Source organism: Macrobrachium rosenbergii, chromosome 48, assembly GCF_040412425.1.
Source record: "Macrobrachium rosenbergii isolate ZJJX-2024 chromosome 48, ASM4041242v1, whole genome shotgun sequence".
Taxonomy (NCBI): domain Eukaryota; kingdom Metazoa; phylum Arthropoda; class Malacostraca; order Decapoda; family Palaemonidae; genus Macrobrachium; species Macrobrachium rosenbergii.
This window is the reverse complement of record NC_089788.1, coordinates 4,314,062-4,335,501: the sequence shown is the minus strand read 5'-3', so window position 1 is coordinate 4,335,501 and position 21,440 is coordinate 4,314,062. Positions and strand designations below refer to the sequence as shown.

At 37.0% G+C, this 21,440-nt stretch overlaps 1 protein-coding gene across 2 annotated transcripts in view; it reads left to right on the top strand.

Moving 5' to 3' along the window:
• LOC136831189 (uncharacterized) overlaps positions 1 to 19,092 on the top strand; it is a 159,644-nt gene extending 140,552 nt beyond the window's left edge. For both annotated transcript variants that reach the window (XM_067091173.1, XM_067091172.1), the window contains 6 exons: positions 7,576 to 10,046; positions 12,608 to 12,917; positions 13,876 to 14,062; positions 15,249 to 15,514; positions 15,887 to 16,041; positions 16,885 to 19,092. In XM_067091173.1, the coding sequence (XP_066947274.1) occupies positions 7,576 to 10,046; positions 12,608 to 12,917; positions 13,876 to 14,062; positions 15,249 to 15,514; positions 15,887 to 16,041; positions 16,885 to 17,043 (3,548 nt within the window). In that variant the 3' untranslated portion in view covers positions 17,044 to 19,092. The remainder of the gene's footprint in view (positions 1 to 7,575; positions 10,047 to 12,607; positions 12,918 to 13,875; positions 14,063 to 15,248; positions 15,515 to 15,886; positions 16,042 to 16,884) is intronic.
• Positions 19,093 to 21,440: the final 2,348 nt, after the last annotated feature.

The following is a 21,440-nucleotide window of genomic DNA, read 5'->3' as shown; positions in this document are numbered from 1 at the left end:
TAATATTTGTTTTCCTTCTTTATTTATTACTAGATCTATCCATCTATCTATCTATCTATCTATCTATCTATCTATCTATCTCTGTCTGATTATTATATTCCTGTAACTTATGAACTGCTTAATGGCATTACGTCACAGCGTACTGCAAAGGTACTTCCGTACTCGGTATTAATTTCAAAAGGAATAAAAGAATAAGATACATGTATAAAAAGAGAGGAGGTTAATTTGCAGTTTCAAGTATAGATTACACACAGGCAGATTAACCACTGGTGTGATTAGTGCCTCGAACACACGACCCTAAGCATTAGCGCGGTCCTTGTGTCTGCGTGTGGGTGAATTCTGAGACACCGAGACCTCTCTCTCTTCGAAGACACCAAGACCTCTCTTCTTTAAGGTCTTGGCTCAGACGCTCACGTGTTTGTTTGTTAGCCCGTTTGTTTGTTTGTGCAGAAAGTAGGTGAAGCGACGAGGGTGAAATTCAGTGGTGGGAAGAAGGCGAGGGGGCGGCGACCTTATCGAATGCATTTCCTTTCGAAGCCGTGGTTTGGAATCGAGGCAATTTGAAAGAGGCAGAGAGAGAGAGATTTTAATCATTCCCAGGATCCATGGAAGAGATCCTTCTCTTATGAAATGAGTTGAATTGAATATAGAATTTAGGCCAAAGGCCAAGCACTGGGTTCAGCGCTGAAACGGAAATTGACAGTGGAAAGGTTTGAAAGGCGTAACAGGAGGAAAACCTCAAAGCAGTTGCACTATGAATCAATTGTCAGGAGAGGCTGGAAAGTAAGATGGAAGAAAGAGAATATAAAAGGAGTTACAGTAAAAGGAACGAAATGGGTTGCAGCTAGGGGCCTAAGGAAGGCACGCTGCAAAGAACCCTAAGTAATGCCTACAGTGCACCGCATGAGGCGCACTGACGGCGCTACCCCGCCTATGGGGATGCTCTTTTGAAGAAATGAGACATAATTTATCTTTTAAGAAATTTAAGCTTTCTGGGAAGGCTTTGCATTTACGAAAAGAACCACGAAGGGGGAGGGTGTTAGTCCTGTAGGCATTCGACCCCCCTAGCTGCAACGCCTTTAATGTCTTTTTACTGTACCTCCGTTCCTGTTCCATTCCTTCCTTCCTTCCATCTTCTATTCTGACTGATTTTAACTGTAGTGTGTGTCCTGTTTTTCCACATTATAAGTGAAAATGTTGCTTATGAATACAATGTAGATATACATACATATGCACATGTGTGTATACACATATACATATACAGATGCAGTAAGCTTGCGTAACTGTATCTCGTAAAACACCCATTCAGTTTTTCCTGGTGACAAAAAAAAAAAAAAAAAAAAAAAAACGCGTCCTTCCTTAGCGGGCCCCGTTTAAGAAACTGATTACGGTACTTCCCTAATGAACCAAAACTCAATGGCTGCTAGGTTTAATGGGCAATTATCGTATTCAAATATTTATTTACGGATGTTTTGACTGGTGAGTTTTTTTTTGTGTGTGTGTTTTTTTTGAGCTATTTGTTCGGCACCAGCTGCTTATAACGGGACGTGCATATGATGCGCATTTTTGGAAAATAATGGCGCGCTTGTTTTTTTGGAAGAAGATTACTTGACTCCACACACACACACGTGTGTATGTGTATATATATATATTATATAAATAGATATATGTATATATGTTTATATATATTTATATGTTAGTTTATCTATCTATCTATCTATCTGTCTGTCTATCTATATATATAAATAAATAAATAAATAAATAAATAAATATATATATATATATACATAAATATTTATATGCATACATATATGTATATATATATATATGTATATATATTATATATGGATATATATAAATGCTCTCACCAGAAATTTCTCTCTCTCTCTCTCTCTCTCTCTCTCTCTCTCTCTCTCTCTCTCTCTCTCTCTCTCTCTCTCTCTCTCTATTCATGTATATTTAGCGTTAACTCTTAAATAAAACTAAAACACGGATGAGGAGAAATCTGAAATACCGTCCGTGAACATATATAAAAAGAAATTCGATTTGGTCCTCAAAATCACTCGACTATGGCTCATTAAAGTGACCTAGAAAAAAAGTAATCCAAAATTTTGAATCTTTTTTTTTTTTTTTGAATCGTAATTATTGTAACTGTAAATTGAAATCATGCACGATTTTCTGACCGTCAAATGAAGCGAAGCATATCGTGTGTGTGTGTGTCTGTGTCTCTCTCTCTCTCTCTCTCTAAGGTTTTTTAACGAATGTTGTACTTTAAATCTCTCTCTCTCTCTCTCTCTCTCTCTTTCTCTCTTAAGGCTTTTTTTAGCGTGCTGTATTTTAAGTCTCTCTCTCTCTCTCTGGCTTTTTTAAGGAGTGCTGTACTTTAAATCTCTCTCTCTCTCTCTCTCTCTCTGTAAGGCTTTTTTAACGAGTGCTGCACTTTAAATCTCTCTCTCTCTCTCTCTCTAAGGTTTTTTTTAACGAGTGCCGTACTTTAAATCTCTCTCTCTCTCTTTAATTTTTTTAACGAGTGCCGTACTTTAAATCTCTCTCTCTTTCTCTCTCTGGTAACTACTGAGCTAGTCTTTAAAATCATTGTTTGTAAAGCTAAGTCTGTTTTTTCGTTTGGAAGTCTTCATCATATCAATATTTTTCCAATTAAAAGAAATGTCTTTTTCATTATTCACCCCTTAGGGGGATAGTGCCGTCAGTGCACCTCATGCGGTGCACTGTAGGCATTACTTAAGGTTCTTTGCAGCGTACTTTCGACCCATAGCTGCAACCCCTTTCGCTACTTTTATTGTACTTCCTTTCATATTCTCACTCTTCCATCTTATTTTCCACCGTCTTCTAACAATTGTTTCACAGTGCAGCTGCTGTGAGGTTTTCCTCCTGTTACACCTTTCAAGCCTTTTACTCTCAATTTCCGGCTCAGCGATGAATGACCTCATAGGTCCCAGTGCTTGGCCTTTGGCCTAAATTCTGTATTCAATTCAATTCAATTTTTCGTTATTCTCAACCCCCAAAATGTAAAATCACCCGAGTGTAGATTTCATAATACCTACAGTTTTTAATTTTTGCTCTTCCCGCTCTGAATAATTTTGTAGTTTTCATAAAACAAAAATTATTAATTTTCCATTTGAAGACGCATTAAATAAGGTCACTGCTGGCTCTCATAACAGCAGTGATTTGGTTCGAATCCACCGATAAGTATCATATATATATATATATATATATATATATATATATATATATATATATATATATATATATCTTATAGTTCAGAATTGTAGCTTTGTATTAGTTAAAAGATAATCAGATACATCTACACAAGCGTTTAGATTTACTAGACTTATATGAGCTCGTATAGGCATACATAGACTCATAATACGTACACACGTGCACACAATGTAAATCTATCTGCATTTCTTCTCTGATGCTCCAATGTTAACAGCAACTCGCCACGATCATAAATTTCAGAAATCCCGCGCAAACGCTCTTGACAAAAATCTGGTCTCGGCGACTGCAATCAGAAGCAATCTGTGTTTTGTCCAATTCCCGACCTGGATCGGAGTTCGCACCTTCGCGTTCCGAACGGTAAATTGAAATTCGCGGTGGGATGGCGAAGCCAGATTGAGCGTTGCCGTCGAGGTCCTTCGTAGATACTATTGGTTTTTAGTTTTCTGTAAAAGAAAGCTATTGGCTGGCTTTGTCTCTCCCTCCGCAGTTTTATCTGTCCGCCCTCAGAGCTTAAAAACTACTGAGGCTAGAGGGCTGGAAATTGGTATGTTGACCATCCAGTCTCCTAGTCATCAGACATACCAAATTGCAGCCATCTAGCCTCAGTAGTTTTTATTCTATTTAAGGTTAGAGTTAGCCATAATCGTGCTTCTGGCACCGATATAGGACATGCCACCACCGGGCCGTAGTTAAAGTTTCATGGGGCGCGGCTCATACAGCATTATATCGTGACCACCGAAAGATAGATCTATTTTCGGTGGCCTTGAATATCCGCTATAGCGGCTGTACAGAAAAATCGATTTCGCAGAAGAAACTTCGGCGCATTTTTTACTTGTTTATTTCTTGCCGTCGCTTTTTCTCTATCCTCTGTTACCTATCAGTACATTTTTATAATTCTGTGCCAGTTCCAAATCTGTTGCGCATGGGATGGTTATTTCCTTTATAGTTTACAGTTTATCATATTTCAGTATAAGTATATTTCAATATATCTTTCATTTAAATATCATATTTCAATATATCTTTCTCTTAAGTATCATATTTCAATATATCTTTCATTTTAAGTATCATACTTCAATGTATCTTCCATTTAACAATATATCTTTCATTTAAATATCATATTTCAATATATCTTTCATTTTAAGTAACCTATTTCAATATCTCTTTCGTTTAAGTATCCTATTTCAAAATCTCTTTCATTTAAGAATCCTATTTCAATATATCTTTCATTTAAGTACCATATTTCAATGTATTTCATTTAAGTTTCATATTTCAATATATCTTTCATTTAAGTATCATATTTCAATATATCGTTTAAGTGTCATTTCAATATATCTTTCATTTAAGTATCTTATTTCAATTTAAGTATCATATTTCAATACATCTTTCATTTAAGTATCATATTTCAATATATCTTTCATTTTAAGTATCATATTTCAATACATCTTTCATTTAATTCCATAAATTACACTCTACGGTTCTCATAGTAACGCACGTTCCGAATGGCATATCCGTTATACTACCAAGGCTGAAGTCCTGATAAAAAAAAAAAAAGTGTTTATCTAAGATACGCCATATTGTATCTCGTAGTATTATTCATCTCCTTCCCCCACCCCCAGGTTCTCTTCTTGTTACGTAGCTTCTGCCTCCTGGACCGTTGTGCACACTCTGGTTGACTGGTCAAGGGAGAGCATTACGACAGAGAAGGGTTTTATGTAGTTTCTGAAGTTATTTCTTTAGTTTTCCGTTGTCTAGGACTAAAATCACAGACCGTTACAGCCGTTGAAAGCTAAGGTGGGCGGTCTAGTGAGTTTCAGTGAAAGCACTACTGCAATCTTATTTCAATTTCAAGGCGTATTGTGTTTTGTGACCCCATTGTATCTGGAATACTATGCAGCATCGCGCACAAAGCGGCTGCGGGTGTGTAATGGCTTCGTGCAAAGGGACCAATATCGTGATGTTATTAAGAGAAATCCGCTTCCAGTCGTCACTTTCGTTTGGTTGGCCTATTTTCTCCCGCACGATTTGGCTGCGGAAGTAAGGCGCGCCAAGAAAACTCCCTCCCAAGCTCCCTGCAATGCTGTCTCCCTCCTGCTCGATCTCCGCACATGCGCAAGGCGACCTTGAGAGGTAGAATTACCCTCATTCCACATCACAGAATGATATGATTATCTCGGGGGAGATGAGTGATTGAATAGAGTTTCTCACCGCTCTGATACCCGAGGCGTAATTGAGGTCAATGACGAGGCCTTATTATTATAAGCTTCAGATATGCACGGAGATTATTGCTTGACTTATTAGGCCGCCGTGCTGAAATGATGTTCACTTTCGAATTCACGTGTCAAGATCCGTATACGAGCGTTTTCACTTACGCGAGTTTTTCAATGTTTTTAGAAGAGTGGACTGTTTAACGTGGAAGCGATCAGCGTACTTCCAGTTCTTATTTCCTAGCCTTATGCGCGAGAAGTTAATCTAAGATTTTGAATTCTTACGTAAACGTCATTTTAGACATATCTTCGTGAGCTCCGTCGGCGAAATAATTCATGAATCGTGACATATATATTTATACTGTACATATCATATGTGTGTATTACATACATACATACATTCATATATATATATATATATATATATATATATATATATATATATATATATATATATATATATATATATATATATATGCACGTTGAAATTCCCATCCTTCTAGATTCTCTGAAGGAGACTAATTGGGAAATTGCCATGCATTGAACGACTCCACCCAATGATTATCTTTTTTCTTCAGGCAAACCTTCCAATCTATAATTCCTTGCTCTTTTTAGCACTTAGTGATTTATTTCTCTCTCTCTGATCTCTCTCTCTCTCTCTCTCTCTCTCTCTCTCTGAATATATATTTTTGTCAGTGGCTGTCAAAAATTTATTAAATCGATTTTGGTTATTCTCTCGTGAAAATCTCGAGAAAACAAGGTTTAAAAAAATGCCAGTAACTTGAAGAATGATATAGAACAGTCAATAACTTACCTGGCGATTATAGGGAACAGTTAATAACTGACTGGCCTTATATTAGTCAGTTCTACTCAGAACTGATACTTACGAGTACTATTATAAAAAAAAAACTCTGTTAAGTTCACGTGGACACATTATTGTTATGCCATTTTTATTTTTTTCCATTTTGGTTTATTCCATATTTATAAACAGTAAGTCCCACTTTTTCTCTCAATATCCTTGCCTGACTGTGTGTATATATAATTTATGAATGTCTTATAATGTAGGAAATGTATTCGGATGATAAATACGTTGTTAATATCCTTGCCTGGCTGTGTGTATAATTTATGAATGTCTTAAAATGTATAAATGTATTAAAATTTATGGAAATCAAATCAAATAATATAAAAATCAAATCATAAGTTAATTCTTCTCTCATTTTAGGGTCATTGATGAACTTGTATCTCATTTAATGATCGTTTTAAACTTTTCCCTCTCACTTAAGGATCGTTTAAAACTTTTTTATATAATTTTAGGATCGTTTAAAACCTTTTCTCTCATTTTATGATAATTTAAAACTTTTTTCTCTCATTTTACAATTTTTTCTCATTTTAGGATCGTCTAAAACTTTCTCTTTTTATTTTTTTTCTCATTTTAGGATCGTCTAAAACTTTTTTTCCTCATTTTAATTTTTTTTCTCATTTAAAATTTTTTTATTTTAATTTTTTTCTCATTTTAGGATCGTCTAAAACTTTTTTCTCTCATTTTAACTTTTTCTCTCTCATTTTAGGATTGTCTAAAACTTTTTTCTCTCGTTTAAATTTTTTTTTCTCTCATTTTAGGATCGCCTAAAACTTTTTTTTCTCTCATTTTAATTTTTTCTCTAATTAAATGATCATTAAATGATTGTCTAAAACTTTTTCTCTCATTTTAAATTTTTCTCTCTCATTTTAGGATCGTCTAAAACTTTTTTCTCTCATTTAAATTTTTTTTTCTTATTTTAGGACCGTATAAAACCTTTTTTCCTCTCATTTTAAATTTTCTTTTCTCATTTTAAGAGCGTCTAAAACTTTTTTCCTCTTATTTAAAATTTTTTCTCTCATTTTACATTTTTTTCTCTCATTTTAGGATCGTCTAAACATTTTTCTCTAATTTTAAATTTTTTCTCAATCTAGGATCGTCTAACACTTTTCTCTCATTTTAATTTATTCTCATTTTAGGATTGTCTAAAACTTTTTTCTCTCATTCAAAATTTTTTCTCTCAATTTTTTTTTCTTAATTTAAATTTTTCTCATTTAAATTTTTTTTCTTATTTTAGGGTCGTCTAAAACTTTTTTCCCCTTCTCATTTCAGGATCGTTTTCGAGCCAGCGAAAACTGAAGATTGAGCCGAGCTTGTGCAAAGGCCCGTTGGGGGAGCCGGGCACCTGCATGTTCAACTTCGAGTGCTACCAGAGAGGAGGCCACGTCGTTGGGACGTGCATCGACGGATTCCTCTTCGGAGCCTGCTGTGACTTACCAGGTGGAGGAGAGGGGGAAGAAGACGATGTCGAGGAGGAGGAGGAGGAGGAGGAGGAGGCGAAGCCTCGTCCAGGAGGAGGAGGAGGAGGAGGAGGAGAATTAAAAATTACAGGTTCAAAAGTGCCATCATCATCATCATCATCATCATCATCAGCTTCGCAGGGCGAAAGTCTCTTCGCGATACAGAACGTGGAACTGGAGGCGGAGACGGGTTTATTAGTGCCTTTGGATGGAACGCCAGAGGAATCACTTAGTAACGCGGGTAGCGTAGGGGAAGACTCTGTAGTTGGCGACGCTATAGATAAACTTCCGAGCACGTTAAATGTGGGTAACGAACTGGGCAGCAGCAGCTTCACCGGGGAGAGAATCGTTCCCGGTATCATCGGCGTCAGCGACCCCGGTCAAGAAACGTTGGAGGATGAGATACCAAGTAATTCTGGGCATCTGTCGACTGCAGCTCCGCCGATTACCCACACGAAGGAAACAACCACTCAGGATTTTATGCTTGCAACCGAACCATCAGTTGCTGTCGATCATCTCAGTTCAGCGGGAACTCTCAGCACTACTGAAAAACCTTCGACTACTACGGAAGCCGATACACTTTCTACTGAGCCCGTGTCCAAATTCTACGGTGAGAGTGAGACCGGCATCCCTGACGTTTTGGCTAACGGTGGCATGATAACGTTCACCGTTGTCGAGAGCTCCACCAAGGAAAGTGGGGGGGACCTGGAGGAACTGACTGACAACACCGAAAAAACCGTGATGATGACTCTGCCCGACGGGCAGGACGGCTTTGCCACTTACGAAATCTCCAAATACGACGTGACGGACCCACTCCTCGTGTACGAAAACACCGAAAACCCAGGGCCGATGTCGGACTCACCCGAGAAAGACGAACTTTACTTCGAGCCTAGACCGACGTCTCACAGACCCTACGTGAGGCCCTTTACTGCGAAGAAGCCCGTCAAGCAGAAGTTTTCGAAAACGACGACTCACACGCCCCTGCATTGGATCGAAGACTTTTCACATTCGATTTTCAGCAAGCCGGACGAAACGCAGATACCTGTCACTCCGGATATCAATTACCTCTCTGAAACCACCGACGCTTCGTACATATCTCATAATGAAATAGATGATTACACAACTCGTACTCCGTATAAAACTACTACGCTCGACATGTTGCCTGAACTGTTTCAGACGGAAGCAGATCACGTTCAAACAACAGAAATGACTACAGTAACGACTACTCTGACGTCTACCAGACCACCCGAAACCACAACCCAGGGCCTTCCGGACACAGCATCAATTGACACGACAACAGTTCCTGCTGATAAGCCGGCCACAGAACCAATATTGATATGGACGCTCTCTCCCCAGCCTTCTATTCTAAATGCTAGACCACCCGAATCCGTCTTATCTCTCTTGACTTCGACCCCTAGACCGAGTTCTGAAAGACCTTCCCCGGAGGAAATCGACCCCTTGCTCTTCTGGACAGTGTCACCACAGGTACCAATCATGAGCATAAGACCTCAGACAGTGCCAACCGCCCGACCACCGTCACAAAATGCTACTGTCACTGACAAACCAGATTTGACTGACCCCCTCGCATTCTGGACAACGGCTAGACCAACCAGGCCCAAACCAAGTGACACTGCAGTGTCAGGTGACTCAAGTGACTCACTGTTGATGGTCTGGACGACAACACGCAGGCCAGTTCAAACCTTACAAACTCTTAAGCTCTCGACTACTCCCAGGCCTACTCAGGCAACTTCAAAAATCACGACTTTGTCGACTGAAACTAGCGTCTCGGGCTTAGAGTCGGATCTGACGCCAATTATCCCAGGCGATATCCTGCAGGATATAGCCGGGGAAGTTAATATTAAGCACCGTAACACAACTGCGGAGCCGTGGGCAACTTCGACCTATCCTATACACACTGTTTCTTATGACGTTCAAAGTGGCAGCACTGCAGGTGGAAATGACCAGACAACGGCTAGTACTACCACTACTACTAGTACTACTACTACTAAATCTACAAGTACGACCACCAGAAAACCGACTGTCACCACGAGACGACCTAGACCACCACCGGTCTCCAGAGGAACGACGACTACCCCAAGGACCACGACGGAGCCTACTACCGAGCAACCCATATCGCCCATTGATCAGTTCATCGTAGACTTCATCAATTCGTCTCCACCGGAAGCTCCCGTGACTGCAACAACAACAACAATGCCAACAACAGCGACAAAAACAACAACGGAACTGTCGTCTCCACCCATTGATTTCAATCTCTTGGCTCAGGTGAGAGAATCGTGTAACGAAATCACAATCTCTCTCTCTCTCTCTCTCTCTCTTTTTTGACACCTCTGTGTGCATTAATGCACCGCATTACAGACATACACAATTCACCCACTTAAGTGTATTTCTCACCTGTTATGTTCTGTATAAATCAGGACACTTTACAAGACAATTTACAGTCCCTCTATGCCTGTATGTTAAGCTTTTGAATTTATGCTTTAATTATCTAATATATGCTTATTTATTTTTGACCCGAGTCATGGGTATAGATTTACGTCATACTGTAGTTATGTACATTAATTACAGAGATAATCTTTTTAGGACTTTTGGCAGTTAAAGAATGATTTAATTATATATCTTCTCATAGTATTGTGTGTTCAGTAATTACAAAGATAGCCTTTTTAGGACTTTTGGCAGTTAAAGAATGATTCAATTATATATCTTCTCATAGTATTATATGTTCAGTAATTACAAAGATAGCCTTTTTAGGACTTTTGGCGGTTAAAGAATGATTTAATTATATATCTTCTCATAGTATTGTGTGTTCAGTAATTACAAAGATAGCCTTTTAGGACTTTTTGGCAGTTAAAGAATGATTTAATTATATATCTTCTCATAGTATTGTGTGTTCAGTAATTACAAAGATAGCCTTTTTAGGACTTTTGGCAGTTAAAGAATGATTTAATTATATATCTTCTCATAGTATTGTGTGTTCAGTAATTACAAAGATAGTCTTTTTAGGACTTTTAGCAGTTAAAGAATGGTTCAATTATATATCTTCTCATAGTATTGTGTGTTCAGTAATTACAAAGATAGACTTTTTAGGACTTTTGGCAGTTAAAGAATGATTTAATTATATATCTTCTCACAGTATTGTATGTTCAGTAATTGCAAAAATAGCCTTTTTAGGACATATGACAGCAGAAGAATGATTTAATTATACATCTTCAAGAAAGTGGAAGGCACAGTCTAGACTTTAATTTTTTTTATAAGGTCTTTTCTGGTTTAACAAAATATCAAAGTTGTATAATAAATCAGCTGCTGATTTTTTATATCTGAGGAGGTTTTTTTCAGTGATCATTTTATTGCTTATATTCTTCTCCTGGATTTTACTTCTAAAAGCATCGAACACTAAAGTACTCCCTACGTAGGGGACAGTAAGTTGCATCACATTCCAACAGAAACTAGTGAAATTTGTTAACATTTTTATTCAAGATACCCCCGGTTGAATGTTAGGTCACCTATATCAGGAGATTTCAGTTTAATCATATTATTATTATTATTATTATTATTATTATTATTATTATTATTATTATTATTATTATTATTATTATTATTATTATTCAGAAGATATACCCCTGTTCATATGGAACAAAAATCACAGGGGCCATTGACTTGAAATTCAAAAATACTGCAAAAATAAAAATAATAAAAATACTAAAATAAAAATACTAAATATAAAAATACTGAAAATAAAAATAAACATACTAAAAATAGAAATAAAAATACTAAAAATAAAAACAACAATACTGAAAATAAAAATAAAAATGCTAAAAATAAAAATACTAGAAATAAATATAATAATACTAAAAATAAAAATAAAGAAATAATAGAAGGTAATAAGAAATATAGGAAGGAGAGGTCAGTTAGAAAAACAGATAAATTAACAAATTAACGAATAAATAAAAATATAAGTAAAATATTAAAAAAAACAAGTTGAATTGGATTACGGTAGTAGCTTGAACTTCCGAAGTTCCAATTGCACGAAATCTCAGGGAGGTTGTTCCACAGTCCAACGTGTGAGGAATAAAGGTCCTCTGGAACTGAGATGTTCGACAGCGAGGCACATTTACTTATTATTATTATTATTATTATTATTATTATTATTATTATTATTATTATTATTATTATTATTATTATAAGTCAGCTTTATTGTTATTATTATTATTATTATTATTATTATTATTATTATTATTATTATTATTATTAAAACCATAAGTCAGCTTCTTCTTCTTCTTCTTCTTCTTCTTCTTCTTCTTCTTCTTTCTTCTTCTTATTATTTATTATTATTATTATTATTATTATTATTATTAAACCATAAGTCAGCTTCTTCTTCTTCTTCTTCTTCTTCTTCTTCTTCTTCTTCTTCTTCTTCTTCTTCTTCTTCTTCTTCTTCTTCTTATTATTATTATTATTATTATTATTATTATTATTATTATTTTTAAAGCATAAGTCAGCTTCTTCTTCTTCTTCTTCTTCTTCTTCTTCTTCTTCTTCTTCTTCTTCTTCTTCTTCTTCTTCTTATTATTATTATTATTATTATTATTATTATTATTATTATTATTATTATTATTATTATTATTAAACTATAAGTCAGCTTCTTCTTCTTCGTCTTCTTCTTCTTCTTCTTCTTCTTCTTCTTCTTCTTCTTCTTCTTCTTATTATTATTATTATTATTGTTATTATTATTATTATTATTATTATTATTATTATTATTATTATTAAACCATAAGTCAGCTTTATCCTCGCAGCAGCTAAAGTACCCAACCATCATCCATTTGCAGCTTTTCAACCTGACCAACTTCGTGCCCGGGGAGGACATCATCTACCCCGTGCCACCCGGATTGACCTCGTCCACGACCTCGACCAAACCTCCGAGGCCGAAGCCCACCAGCGGACCCGCCCCAAATCCCGTGACCAATCGCATCAACTTGCCGGTCCTGACCTCTGCCCCTACGAAGGCAGCGACGACTACCAGTACAACGACTACTACTAAGACAACGACTACTTCTACTACTACTACTACTACTACGACGACGACGACCCCGACGACGACCCCCTCCACGACGACTAGAGTGTGGGATTTTAAAACAAGTAAGGGCGGAGGTGGGGTGATTGTTCTTGTTGTCGTGTGCGCATGCGCACCCTTCTGTTGTTTTTTTGACAGGTGTTTGACAGGTGTGGTCGTCTTCTTTGCGTCGCAGGTGTTGGTATGTTCACGTGACATGTTTTCCCCACGAGAAGATCAAACAAATAAATAAACATTATATTTCATAAATAAAAAAAATGTCGTCCGATGAATTCTCATTCATTAAAGTGAAGGAACTCCAGACTTCATAATTATAATCCGTGGAGTAGTGAATAGTAGGATATATATTAAATTTAATCAACAAACACCCACGTGTGGAACGGAGATAAATTTCTATCTCACATCGGGATCGAACCCCAGGTCTTTCAACTGAAAGGCAAGAGCGATACCAACTGAACCACATGATTCATAAGAGAAGTTGGAACTTGGGTACCACTGTACCTAAGGCTCATACCTGGGCAGGCGTAGTTCTTTTATGACCCGTGTGGTTTAGTTAGTATTAGTAGCTCCCTTGCCTTTCATTTGAAAGACCTGGGTTCGATCTTGATGTTAGTAGGATATATATATATATATATATATATATATATATATATATATATATATATATATATATTGAAAGGTATATATTGAAAAGGGGCACTACTAACTGAACCACACGGGTCATAAAAGAACTAAGCCTGCCCAGGTACAGCAGTGTACCTAAGTTCCAACTTCTCTTACGAACTGTTTGGTTCAGTTGTTATCGCTCTTGCCTTTCAATTGAAAGACCTGGGTTCGATCCCGATGTGAGACAGAAATTTATATATACACACAGAACCACCGTCCACTGTACTCTGAGTAGCTTTGCAAATTCCATTCCATTTCAAGAGGTTACCATTCAATAATTCCACTTCTATTTCAAGGGGTTACCATTCAATAATTCCACTTCCATTTCAAGAGGTTACCATTCAACTCCTATTTCAGCCTGTGGCGTTCGGCCCCTGGCCAGAGAAGGCAGGATCGTCAATGGCGAGAGGTCCGATTTTGCCGAATGGCCGTGGCAGGCCCTCATTAAAGAGTCCACCTGGTTAGGGATCTTCACGAAGAATAAGTGTGGGGGCGTTCTGCTTAACAAGAAATACGTCTTGACTGCTGCTCATTGCCAGCCTGGGTAAGTTGCTGGATTGGCTTTGTTTGTTATGTATGCTGTTCTTCTGTCTGTCTGTTATGTGAGGCGTGTGCTGAGAGAGAGAGAGAGAGAGAGAGAGAGAGAGAGAGAGAGAGAGAGAGAGAGAGAGAGAGAGAGATTTCACTAGACATTTGAATCACTTGCTAATTTTTTGGAGAGAGAGAGAGAGAGAGAGAGAGAGAGAGAGAGAGAGAGAGAGAGAGAGAGAGAGAGAGAGAGAGAGACTTGGATCACTAGCTAATTTGAGAGAGAGAGAGAGAAAAAGAACTTCACTAAACATTTGGATTACTAGTAATTTTAGAGAAGAGAGAGAGAGAGAGAGAGAGAGAGAGAGAGAGAGAGAGAGAGAGAGAGCTATTTGGATCACTAGCTAATTCTGTAGAGAGAGAGAGAGAGAGAGAGAGAGAGAGAGAGAGATGGATTACTAGAGAGAGAGAGAGAGAGAGAGAGAGAGAGAGAGAGAGAGAGAGAAAGAAATTTCACTAGACATTTGGATTACTAGCTAATTCTGTAAGAGAGAGAGAGAGAGAGAGAGAGAGAGAGAGAGAGAGAGAGAGATTTCACTAGACATTTGAATCACTTGCTAATTTTAGAGAGAGAGAGAGAGAGAGAGGATCACTAGCTAATTTGAGAGAGAGAGAGAGAAATTTCACTAGACATTTGGATTACTAGTAATTTTAGAGAAGAGAGAGAGAGAGAGAGAGAAAGAAATTTCACTAGACATTTGGATTACTAGCTAATTCTGTAAGAGAGAGAGAGAGAGAGAGAGAGATTTGATAGATTTGGATCACTAGCTAATTTTTGGAGAGAGAGAGAGAGAGAGAGAGAGAGAGAGAGAGAGAGAGAGAGAGAGAGAGAGAGAGAGATTTCACTAGACGTTTGGATCACTTGCTAATTCTGTAAGAGAGAGAGAGAGAGAGAGAGAGAGAGATTTCACTAGACGTTTGGATCACTAGCTAATTCTATAAGAGAGAGAGAGAGAGAGAGAGAGAGAGAGAGAGAGAGAGAGAGAGAGAGAGAGAGAGAGAGAGAAACCCAAAATCATCATTAGTCTACAGCGCAGCAGCAAATGACCCGAAAAATACTACTCACGCACATGGCACCGCCATGACTGCTATTCATTTCAAATTTTTAACAAAAATAAACGTGAACAAATTTCCTTCGTCAGGTTCCTTGCGTCACTCATCGTCGTGCTCGGCGAGTGGGACCTCTCTGACGACTACGAGCCGAAGAAGACGGTGCAGAGGAACGTGAAGCGAGTGATCGTTCACAAGGGCTACGTGGCCAAGACGTTCGACAACGATCTGGCGCTTCTGGAGATGGAGCGTTCGGTAACGTTCGACGAGCACATCGTACCCATCTGCATGCCCCACGGGGACGAAGACTACACCGGGATGATTGGTTACGTTACCGGGTGGGGTCGACTTTCCTACGGTAAGAAGACGTTCGCTTGAAAGCACAACAGTTCATTACGTATTCTCGTTGTTAAAAAAGAGTATGAAAACAGATCCATATTAACTTTCAACACCTTCATTTACTCCCTCGTATATATTCACACCATTTGGAGACTTGTACGTTTTGATATTGAGTTTCAATTGTTTTGGCATCCAGTTTATGTGGATTATTCCTAGGCCTATGTACTACTTACTGCGACACGTATCTGTACTGTCTTTCATTTACTTCCTTGTGTATATTCTGATAATTTAGACAATTCGCGTGTTTTGATTTGGAATTTTAATCGTTTTGGTATCCAGCTTATGTGGAATTTTTCTAGGCCTACTGTGACATGTATCTATACTCTTACAGGTGGCCCAGTGCCTACTCAGCTGAACGAAGTACAAGTGCCAATCATCAAGAACAGCCAGTGTCAGAAATGGTTCCTGGAGGCAGGCCACATCAAGACCATCAAAAATGAATTCTTCTGTGCTGGGTACAAGGAAGGCAAAAGAGATTCGTGTGAGGTAAGATCAGTTATGGACATTTGAAAGAGGAGGCTGTGAATTTTGTGATAGAACTTTTAGGCAACACAAACTTTTTTCTAATGCAAAGTGTGATGTTATTTATAAAGCATGATTTGATTGAGTGAATATTTCTTTGAACTTGACCACTAGTTTTCTTGTTTTTCTTTCCTTTTCGTCCGAATTATCTGTAACCAAAAACTTAATACTTCTCCCACCGATGACTGTAGTTGTTGCAACGTTAGATTATACAAACAAATAAATCATTCACTATCACAATAAATGAAATATTTTTCAGTAGTTTAGTGCCTGTAACATTCATCCCCACTCTTTTTCCATCAACATTTCTTGTCCATGGCTTCCGCATAGAAAGAAAGAAGTTCTTGAATGCTAAAAAAGTAACATAAAACAGTTAGCAAACTTTAGCACTGTGATCACACTAAAACACTTTACATTGATCATTCTAATGTAGTGTAGTAATTTTAGGCATATTTTTGATTGGCTTTGTAATTTAGATATAAAGTATCGTATTTTGGTATTTGTGCATGGATGAAAAAAGTTTCATGTAGTTATTATTATTATTATTATTATTATTATTATTATTATTATTATTATTATTATTATTATTATTATTATTATTATTATTATTGTACAAAATAGCAGTAAATTTACCAAAACTTGGGTATACCCCGCTGTAGAATTTTTCTGTTTACTTTCACATTCTGAAGATGTGTAAGTGTTGTATGAAGATTGTTAGGTTATTATTATTATTATTATTATTATTATTATTATTATTATTATTATTATTATTATTATTATTATTATTAAATCTGAGTAATATTTCAGGGAGATAGCGGAGGCCCTCTGTCGGTTCAGGGAGACGACGGAAGATGGTACCTCGCTGGTACCGTTTCCCATGGCATCAAGTGCGCCTATCCTAACCTCCCTGGGGTCTACATGAAAATGACGTATTACAAGCCATGGATAGAAAGTATAACAGGTTAAAATAGTTTAAGTGTAGGCTTGAAAACTCTTTAAAATGCGTGAGACACTCGGACATTATTATGCGAGTGCAGAAATGTCAGTGACAGAAGCATACTCTGGTATGCTACAGAAGTGACTGAGCGGAGCATCAGAAACTTATGCTAAGGAAACCAAGTGACTGTGCAGTTTGTCGTAATCATACAAAATGGTGATAGCCACACAGATATTAGCTTTTTAAAGTGTATAAACTGTTGTACATATTTATACTGTATAGCTAGTCTTCTTGGGAAGCTGCGTTCTGCCTCTGTGTCCTTTTATTCTACTGTACAGAAACAAGAAGATTGTGTATAGCTATATATTCTCTGTGACAAATGTCACCCACTGAATAATCTTGCAGAAGCAAAGAGTACAAGTGCATTAACGGTGTCTCTTTTAAAAATTTCTGTTGCATATGAGTGCATGAACGGTGCCTCTTTTAATAATTTCTGTTGCAAAGTGTCTGAAAAGAAAGCTCTGCTGTGGAAATGAACTTTTGCGCTCCTTGGAAAAGGATGTGGTCTTTGGTAACCACTTTCATTTTTCTCTTTTATCTGTCAGGTGGATCATCATCTTAGAGGAACATTGAAAAATGTGCATTTCATTTTCATGAAATGTGAATCAAATTTGTTATCAGTGGATGCTAAATTACAACGCTGTCATCTCATTGCCATTTTATGTCTTATTCTTGCTAGAGTTTGTAAAGTTTGTCCCGAAACTATTTATTATGTCCGCGTTACCATATTTATATTATAATTTATTCAATTAATAACTTATATAGGTAATAGTGGTGCTCCTCGTTTGAGGAAAGTCAAATGGGTGTTGTTTAAGAGATGTAATTCCAGTACTGTACTGGGAAATATTGTGGAGTGCTTAATCGTAGTAGGATGAGATCACCTTAAGTATAATATGCCACATCCTATTTTTGAAATTTCCAGGTTTCCTCCACCATCATATAAAAATTTCTTTGGTACCTCTATATAATAAACCACTATGTGTATCATAATTCACCTAAGACTGAAAATCAATGTCTGATTTAATCAACAGTGCAATACAAGCTATGCAAGAGTTTTAAAAAAGTGGCTATTATTGTTAATACCCACAGGCTCCCAGTTTGTGATATTTCATTGCATACTCTTCTCTTGTAAATAGCGTATGATTTTATATTATGTTGTTATTATTTATTGTAATACTTCTAGAAAATGTTCAGGTAGTTCTAAGTACTAGCTCTGCGCCTGTTTTTACCTTGGAAACTGGTTTTTTCTACACTTTTAGGGCTTCTGATACTGGCGGTGAGTTTGTTTGTTGTTGGCCACTGTTATTTGCCCCCTAACTCTACTCAACCGTAAAGGGGGACAGTGAGAATTCGGGGTTTTGGGTAGGGGAGAACACAGAAATGGAGCGGACATGTTTACGTTGTGGAGGCGCCCTCTGGAGGGAAAAACAAGAGGGAGCCATTCGCCAACAGGAGGGAGTTAAATGCATTTCGCTGTGTTTAGTACTGGCATTGGGGGGATGGAATGTCTCTTCGCTGTGTTTAGTACTGGCCCGGGGGGCACCCATACGTTAACAAGTTATTGCACTTGCCAGACGGGATATGAACCGTTCCAAACAGACATACTCGTGCTCTGTCTTGTGAAGATCGTGTATGGAAACCCCTTTGTTTGATGGACTAAACCCCCTTGTTGGATGGACTGCAGGGGTTACTTACAGGTTAATTACATTCATGCAACAAAAATTGAAGATAAATCCATAATTAGCAACCAAAAAACTGTAGAAAAAGTCAAGTCAAAAGGAAATCGCCGCCGCGGAGCTACTACTTAGATCTACCAATGTTCAGGTTGCTGTCCAGACAAGTGATATTAGTGGCTTCAGTGCATCCCAAATGTGGAATGCGCTGCTGAGTATTATCTGTGTGGAATGACCTGATTTGTAGAGAAGTTGACAGATAGTATGAACTTGCTATGTGTCCTTCCTACTTTTTGCAAATAGTGTACAGTAATGTCCTTCAAATAAATTTCTTTGCCCACGAGAGTGGTGGTTTATTTCCTTTTGGGTGAAAGGAGGCTTAATATGTTTTATTATTGTTTTCACTAATGGTTGTATATGGATATACCCTATGGTATTCCAAGACCACCAAGTATGGGGTTACCATCCACTAAAAATACATGCTTAAAAATTTTATGAATTGCAGTGATGTGTGACTAGATCATCATTACTAGTGGTGCGTAATGTGATTTCTCCTATAGTTTCAAATTTCACTGTAAAATGCACTGAAATCATGGATGATTTTGACATACTATTATATCAAATATCAAATAACTCAAGAAATTAGTCTATAAAAATTTTTTTTAATGCATCTGAATTGAAAATCCTGCTGATTTGGTTTATGTACATTGTTTTATTGCTTAGTCACACTAAAGATGAAAAAATACACTGTGGATATATATGAACTTTAAAAATTCCACTTTAATTTTGCTTTGAATCAAGGACTCTCAAAACAGTGCTGGTGAGAAAGGTAGTTGGTAAACCTGTAGGGGAGAACAGTTGGTACCCATGATGACACTTAACCTGTGTTTACTTTTAAGTTTCCCTTTGACAGTGACAAGTGTGTTTTAAAGAAGCTTGGGAACTCCTCATTTTTGCCTTAAAAAGAAGGAAATGGTAATAGTATGGCATTAGTTATTCTTAAAAGCACTTGTACTGTATTTTTTTAATGGCCTATATTGTGTTTTAAGCTCTTTGTAGTTTAATTGAAATTGACTTGGGAGGTAAAACCATTGCAAATTTATAGCCTCTGCATCTTTGACAGTTAATATGTAGTTATTACAAACTACTCTTCAGGCTACATTTAACATTAAAGAGAGGGCCAGGGTGTACCATCAGGGGAGAAACAAGTATTTTAGTAGGAAAATGAAAAAGTATAGTGACTATCCTACATGTAGGTTAGTGACAATAGCAATGGTCATTGGCCTTGGTGAATTACCCTGTGCATAAAAGATAAGAGAAACTCGTTCCTTTGCGTACCCCAGAAATTTGGTGCATTATTATGCTGTGTTGCCATCATGTTAGGATGGCAGTAATACTGCAGAATAGTTGAGTACCTTCCATTTGGATATGCTCAGTATCTCTTACTGTGGGGATGGAGGGGGTTGTTCAGGGGTATGAAGTGCAAACACCCCCTCCCCCTCAGTCAGATTAGGACATGGCGCTCTAGGCTAGGTTAAGGTTAAGGGAAGGTTAGGTTAAGGTAAGAGGTATCTCTTTTGAAATGTCTTTAATTTGCTTTTAAGCTGTCCACAATCCCAGAAATAGTGTGTGCAACACTTTTACCAAATGGCAATGATATATAAAAGTTCCCAGAGTATGACATGTTCCTAATTTTTAGGAGAAATTTTCATAATTTTTAAGAGACATTTTCCAAATTTTCAAGAGGCACTTAACTAATTTGCAAAATTTTTTGTGAGTTACCAATACCAGTGTGTGATTGGTGGGCATTCTATTTCATTATTTTATTTTTCCATTTTCAAAATGGCCTCCCAGAAATGCTCAATAGTTCCCAGAATTGTCAAGACAAACCCACTTTATTTTCAAATCCAGTCAAGAGAAATATATAACAATTCTGGTTTCTTCCTGTTTTTAAGTGCAGCTGATAAAATGTCATCCCTTGTATGGGTTACCAGCACAAATTTGTTACAATTTCTCTTTTATACATCAACACTAGGAAAAAAAAATGTACTCATTTTGGAAAATTAAGAAAATTAACTATAGCCTCATTTGCACAGTGGTTAAATGTTCAATGGCATCTAAACATTAGGCCTAGTGGTGAAACCAGTTGGAGAATAGTTAAAGGTGCTTTTATATTGACTAAGTTCTTCAATCAGTCACTCATTGGAGGAGAAATTTAGCAGCTTGAGTTAAAATTTTATAATATCAGTAAACATGATCCCTAGGTCCATGGGCTGGGACTGAAATAACATGGACTTAAAGAACTTCAAAATGTTCTTTAATCTTCATTTAGGACAATTTTCATTTGAGTTTTAAGTCTTCCATGCAATTCACAACAGTGAATTAACACTGTTCCTTCAGGTTCTTTAATCTTCCATTTAGGAACAATTTTCATTTGAGTTTCCATAGCAATTCCACATATTAACACTGTTCCCCATGAAGTGTTTAGCATCCTTTCACTCTGCCCGTCAGATTTCTTTCAAGATGACCGAATGAAATGGAGCTGTATCAGCCATATAAATCTGGTTTGGATTTAAGTCTTGTCATATTTGATTATTATTTTCATTTCATTTATATAGGCTGAATGTTATTATTATTTGTTTGTTTATACTATTTTTGTATGAGAAGGCCTTTCTGTGGTACAGTATTCACTG